Raw genomic sequence first — 7,500 nt, forward strand, 5'->3', positions numbered from 1 at the left:
ACATGAACTAATAATAATAAAGTAAAGGGAGTGTACATGAACTAATAATAATAAAGTAAAGGGAGTGTACATGAACTAATAATAATAAAGTAGAGGAAGTGTTAAAATAACTAATAATAATAAAGTAGAGGAAGTGTTAAAATAACTAATAATAATAAAGTAGAGGAAGTGTAAAAATAACTAATAATAATAAAGTAGAGGAAGTGTTAAAATAACTAATAATAATAAAGTAAAGGGAGTGTTAAAATAACTAATAATAATAAAGTAAAGGGAGTGTACATGAACTAATAATAATAAAGTAAAGGGAGTGTAACATGAACTAATAATAATAAAGTAAAGGGAGTGTAACATGAACTAATAATAATAAAGTAAAGGGAGTGTAACATGAACTAATAATAATAAAGTAAAGGGAGTGTACATGAACTAATAATAATAAAGTAAAGGGAGTGTACATGAACTAATAATAATAAAGTAAAGGGAGTGTACATGAACTAATAATAATAAAGTAAAGGAGGCACCCCGGGTTAGTAACATCGTATGCACTGGATGCCACTGAAGCTTAAAAGACTCCAAAGGGCAGCTCTGTCTTTAAAGGGTGGCAGGGAGGTGAAGAGCTCCTCTCTGCGGGCGGTTCCGGCCTCCAGGTAATAACATCATTTAAAATAAATATAAAGAAACAGATGAAAGCGTCCGTCCTCATGTGGCTTTGATCATTATCAGATAAAAACATACATATATATACAATTATAAAACATGTAAGAAGTAATAAAAACATAAACATGTAGCACACCAATTAAGAAAGTCCAGATGAGGAGGGTCTATGATCGTCCTGCGTTCAGATGGAATGAATGCTCTCTGGGTGTTTCTCAGAGTCAAGGACGCTTCCTTGGTAGGACATGTCCTTCTTATTCAGGTCCTTCAGAGGCAAGAATCCTTCCTAGCCTCGGAGAACGAAGAGTGGAGCAGGCTAGCAAGTGTGCAGGTGTGCATCATAAGAGAGGCCTTACATTGAGCGTGATCAGTTTGAAGAAGACTCACAGCTGATTGGTGAAGATGATCAGCAGGTTCTCCTTCTGCTGAGTGTCCTAGATGATCATCAGGTTCTCCTTCTGCTGAGAGTCCTAGATGATCATCAGGTTCTCCTTCTGCTGAGAGTCCTGGAGGATCAGCATCCTTGAGAGTCCTAGATGATCAGCAGGTTCTCCTTCTGCTGAGAGTCCTGGAGGATCAGCATCCTTGAGAGTCCTGGAGGATCAGCATCCTTGAGAGTCCTGGAGGATCATCAGGTTCTCCTTCTGCTGAGAGTCCTGGAGGATCAGCAGGTTCTCCTTCTGCTGAGAGTCCTGGAGGATCAGCATCCTTGAGAGTCCTGGAGGATCAGCAGGTTCTCCTTCTGCTGAGAGTCCTAGAGGATCAGCATCCTTGAGAGTCCTGGAGGATCATCAGGTTCTCCTTCTGCTGAGAGTCCTGGAGGATCAGCATCCTTGAGAGTCCTGGAGGATCAGCATCCTTGAGAGTCCTGGAGGATCAGCATCCTTGAGAGTCCTGGAGGATCAGCAGCCTTGAGAGTCCTGGAGGATCAGCAGCCTTGAGAGTCCTGGAGGATCAGCATCCTTGAGAGTCCTGGAGGATCAGCAGCCTTGAGAGTCCTGGAGGATCAGCAGCCTTGAGAGTCCTGGAGGATCAGCATCCTTGAGAGTCCTGGAGGATCAGCAGCCTTGAGAGTCCTGGAGGATCAGCATCCTTGAGAGTCCTGGAGGATCAGCATCCCTGAGAGTCCTGGAGGATCAGCATCCTGGAGGATCAGCAGCCTTGAGAGTCCTGGAGGATCAGCAGCCTTGAGAGTCCTGGAGGATCAGCAGCCTTGAGAGTCCTGGAGGATCAGCATCCTGGAGGATCAGCAGCCTTGAGAGTCCTGGAGGATCAGCATCCTGGAGGATCAGCAGCCTTGAGAGTCCTGGAGGATCAGCATCCTTGAGAGTCCTGGAGGATCAGCAGCCTTGAGGATCAGCAGCCTTGAGAGTCCTGGAGGATCAGCAGCCTTGAGAGTCCTGGAGGATCAGCAGCCTTGAGAGTCCTGGAGGATCAGCAGCCTTGAGAGTCCTGGAGGATCAGCATCCTTGAGAGTCCTGGAGGATCAGCAGCCTTGAGAGTCCTGGAGGATCAGCAGCCTTGAGGATCAGCAGCCTTGAGAGTCCTGGAGGATCAGCATCCTTGAGGATCAGCAGCCTTGAGAGTCCTGTGCTCTACACTACGCCTACGCCTCTGAACATCTCCAGCTCGTCCTCTCAGCCCTGGTTTTAGTTCAGAGTCCTTCTCCAGATGGGTTGCCCTGCTATTGGCCCATAGCGGGGAGCAGTGTCGGGAACGGTGCCTTGCTCAGGGACACCTCGGTAGCACTTGGTCCCTCCGGGCCTTGACCTGGTGACCTTCCAGTTGCCAAGCCAAGTCCCTATGGACTTCGCCACCACCGCCCAAAGGAACACACTTACGTTTTAATGTGGACTGGATTCTGCCACAGATTTGGAATAGTGGCTCTGAAGCATCCTTCCTCGAGAACCCCCTCTGTGTTAGGTGTGAAACTGCGAACAGAGACAGATCATATTTAGTGCTAAAGTGTATTCATAAGATCTAAATTAAATGCAAAAGATATAGATTCTAATTTAATGTAAACATATATTATATAAGATCATTACATTCACTGGTAGTTGTATTATATAATATTTACTGTAAACATTTTTATATATTTGTATTAGTTATAAAATCAATGCAATATTTAGTGAAGTATATATGTAGTGAACAACAGGAAGAGAGCTCTCACTTCCTGTGGACTTTTATTTTGAAAACGCTGGACCGGAAGTGTGTGAGTTCTCCGTGACGGCAGATGAGCTCTCTGAGTTCCGGACATCATGGGGCTGGTTTACTCTCAGGTGAGGAAACTGTCTTGATTACACTTCTCTTACTTTATTTACCGCGTTTTACCGGAGGTAACTTCCGGTCAGTTCAGGGGACAGGTGAGACAGTTTACCTGGGGACGACATCAGTCCACAGCTGACTCACTTTTTTCATTTTTTTTTCATTGACTTATAAAGTATCAAATGAATTGTATTAAATCATTACTACTGACATATTGATACATGTATAATAACATATTAATAAAAAACATATATGTCTAAAACAAAAATATTTGAATAAACAGTTTTAAATATTTGATATCAGAAGCTACTCGACCCAACAGAGGATCTTGACTTTTCATCTCGTGCAGATCGTCATTATGCTTATTCAATACGTCAGAGGAGAGGTTGCATCAGCAGATCCTTTCAGATCCTGGATCAGTTTTATAACCATCAGACAGACAGCAGCTGGACCTGATCACAAACACAATGTGAGGAGTCTGCAGAGACATCTGGAGACACCTGGAGACATCTGGAGACATCTGGAGACACCTGCTTCAGATTAAAATAACTCTGCTGGTTTCTGCAGAATCGAGCGACTAGTTCTCCAGAGAGCAGAACGGGTCCAACTGGTTTACTGCTGTGTGTCTCCATGCAAAGTGTGTGTGTGTGTGTGTGTGTGTGTGTCTCCATGCAAAGTGTGTGTGTGTGGCGCCAACAACACACGGTGCCTTCAGGTGGTTAACTGGCCTGCTCTGCTCTGATTGGTCAACCGCTTCGAGATGTCCCGCCCCTCACGTTCAATGTGTTGGAGTGCTAGCCAATAGGAGCATGAATGTTCCTTAGTGAGGTCACTGTGAAGCAAACAAAGGCGTGAAGTCATGTTCTCCTGCGATGAATGTAATTAAAGGGCTGGCTCCTCACAGTAATATAATATATAATAATGTGTTATATAATATAATATATAATAATGTGTTATATAATATTTATATAATAATGTGTTAAAGCCTGCGTGCCGATGGGCGTCCTCTGGAGACCTGCAGCGCCTCTACTCGGCTCTCAGAGATGACTCCGCCCAGCTCAATGTCCAGGAGCCAATCAGCGGAGACACGCCCCTCATCGCAGCCTGTCGCCGCGGCAACCTGAGGGTCGTGGAGTATCTGCTCGACAACAGGGCGGACGCCCAGCTGACCAATCAGGTGAGTCCGGCTGATGATGTCATCATTTAAACTGTGTATATAAAGATAAGTCTATATTTAAAGGAGTAACACTGATGAGGTTATTATGGGATGCTTTAGTTAATATTGATACAAACATATATAAAGTTGTATATCAGTATTATCGTTGATGTAAGGTGTGTGTATGTGTGTGTGTGTGTCTCAGAAACAGAGGACGTGTCTTCATTACGTCTCCAAGAGGACGTTCTCTCTGATCGATTACCTGCTGATCGCCATCCTGATGCCCATCCTGCTGCTCGGATACTTCCTCCTGGTACACACCTTAAATTACATTTCATTTCATTACATTACATTACATTACATTTAATTACATTTCATTACATTACATTTCATTACATTTCATTCCATTTAATTACATTACATTTCATTACATTTCATTACATTTCATTCCATTTAATTACATTACATTTAATTACATTACATTTAATTACATTACATTTCATTACATTACATTTAATTACATTTCATTACATTACATTACATTTCATTACATTTCATTTAATTACATTACATTTCATTACATTTCATTACATTTCATTACATTTAATTTAATTACATTACATTTAATTACATTACATTACATTTAATTACATTAAATTACATTTCATTACATTACATTTCATTACATTTCATTACATGACATTTAATTACATTACATTTCATTACATTACATTTCATTACATGACATTTAATTACATTACATTACATGACATTTAATTACATTACATTTCATTACATGACATTTAATTACATTACATTACATTTAATTACATGACATTACATTACATTTCATTACATTACATTTCATTTCATTACATTTAATTACATTACATTTCATTACATTACATTACATTTCATTACATTACATTTAATTACATTACATTTCATTACATTACATTTCATTAGATTACATTACATTTCATTACATGACATTTCATTACATTACATTTCATTACATTACATTTAATTACATTTCATTACATTACATTTCATTACATTTCATTACATTACATTACATTTCATTACATTTAATTACATTACATTTAATTACATTACATTTAATTACATTACATTACATTTCATTACATTACATTTAATTACATTTCATTACATTACATTTCATTACATGACATTTAATTACATTACATTACATTTAATTACATGACATTACATTACATTTCATTACATTACATTTCATTTCATTACATTTAATTACATTACATTTCATTACATTACATTACATTTCATTACATTTCATTACATTACATTTCATTACATTACATTTAATTACATTACATTTCATTACATTACATTTCATTAGATTACATTACATGACATTTCATTACATTACATTTCATTACATTACATTTAATTACATTTCATTACATTACATTTCATTACATTTCATTACATTACATTTCATTACATTTAATTACATTACATTTAATTACATTACATTACATTTCATTACATTACATTTAATTACATTACATTACATTTCATTACATTACATTTCATTTCATTACATTACATTACATTTCATTACATTTAATTTCATTACATTTAATTTAATTACATTTAATTACATTACATTTAATTACATTACATTTAATTTAATTACATTTAATTACATTACATTTAATTACATTACATTACATTTAATTACATTAAATTACATTTAATTACATTACATTTAATTACATTAAATTACATTTCATTACATTACATTTCATTACATTTCATTACATGACATTTAATTACATTACATTTCATTACATTACATTTCATTACATTTCATTACATGACATTTAATTACATTACATGACATTTAATTACATTACATTTCATTACATGACATTTAATTACATTACATTACATTTAATTACATGACATTTCATTACATTACATTTAATTACATTTCATTACATTACATTTAATTACATTACATTTCATTACATTTCATTACATTTCATTTCATTAGATTACATTACATTTCATTACATTTCATTACATGACATTTCATTACATTTCATTACATGACATTTCATTACATTACATTACATTTCATTACATTACATTTAATTACATTTAATTACATTTCATTACATGACATTACATTACATTTCATTTCATTACATGACATTTCATTACATTACATTACATTTCATTACATGACATTTAATTACATTTCATTACATGACATTTAATTACATTACATTTCATTACATGACATTTAATTACATTACATTACATTTCATTACATGACATTTAATTACATTTCATTACATTACATTTCATTTCATTACATTTCATTACATGACATTTAATTACATTACATTACATTTCATTACATTACATTTAATTACATTTCATTTAATTACATTTAATTACATTACATTTCATTACATTACATTTAATTACATTACATTACATTTCATTACATTACATTTCATTACATTACATTTCATTTAATTACATTACATTTCATTACATTACATTTAATTACATTTCATTACATTACATTTAATTACATTACATTTCATTACATTACATTTAATTACATTTCATTACATTTAATTACATTACATTTCATTACATTACATTTAATTACATTACATTACATTTCATTACATGACATTTAATTACATTACATTACATTTCATTACATGACATTTAATTACATTACATTTCATTACATTTCATTTCATTATATTACATTACATTTCATTACATTTAGCTGACGGACATTTGACCGGCGAGAAGAAATCCTAGCGGAAACCCTGATGTATATTCAAATATACATGTGTGTGTGTGTGTGTGTGTGTGTGTGTGTGTGTGTGTGTGTGTGTGTGTGTGTAGTTGCAGAAGCAGAGGAAGAGTGTGTCTCTGATGGAGGCGGTGCTGAGCAGCGACGTCAACATCGATGCTGTCGACAACGTGAGTGAACATTGGAAAACTTGCTAACGAAAGTAGCATTTTGCTAACGTACTCTTACATTGGTCTCCCATGTCGTCGTAACAGATGTAGCCTCGTGCTAAAATGTGTGTTTACTAATATGAACTATTACTGGGTTGTCATGTCGAGGTCATTTTTCGAAACATATATGTTTTTGATTACATCGACTAAATGTATAAAATACTGTTGTGTGCCTAACTGACAAAGCTAAGATTTAGCATGCTAACTGAGAAAGCTAACGTTAGCATGCTAATACCTGACAGGTTAATTTCAGTCGACGTATCTGAACTGAAACTTGATAAATCATGTTTTTGTTGTGATTTCATATAAATAACAAACTCACATTCTGAAACATGATGCTGGTAGCATCTGACAAAGTGAGATATCACCAGTTAGCTTAGCATCATTATACC

At 35.4% G+C, this 7,500-nt stretch overlaps 1 protein-coding gene across 1 annotated transcript in view; it reads left to right on the forward strand.

The window, feature by feature from the left end:
- The first annotated feature begins 2,853 nt into the window (after window positions 1–2,853).
- The window catches only part of LOC117441287 (ankyrin repeat domain-containing protein 22-like), an 8,135-nt gene continuing 3,488 nt past the window's right edge, over window positions 2,854–7,500 (forward strand). Inside the window, exons 1-4 of the mRNA XM_034077476.2 lie at window positions 2,854–2,930; window positions 3,902–4,093; window positions 4,278–4,385; window positions 6,992–7,069. Of these exons, the coding sequence (XP_033933367.1) occupies window positions 2,910–2,930; window positions 3,902–4,093; window positions 4,278–4,385; window positions 6,992–7,069 (399 nt within the window). The 5' untranslated portion in view covers window positions 2,854–2,909. The remainder of the gene's footprint in view (window positions 2,931–3,901; window positions 4,094–4,277; window positions 4,386–6,991; window positions 7,070–7,500) is intronic.

This window comes from Pseudochaenichthys georgianus, unplaced genomic scaffold, assembly GCF_902827115.2.
Source record: "Pseudochaenichthys georgianus unplaced genomic scaffold, fPseGeo1.2 scaffold_1633_arrow_ctg1, whole genome shotgun sequence".
NCBI classification, from domain to species: domain Eukaryota; kingdom Metazoa; phylum Chordata; class Actinopteri; order Perciformes; family Channichthyidae; genus Pseudochaenichthys; species Pseudochaenichthys georgianus.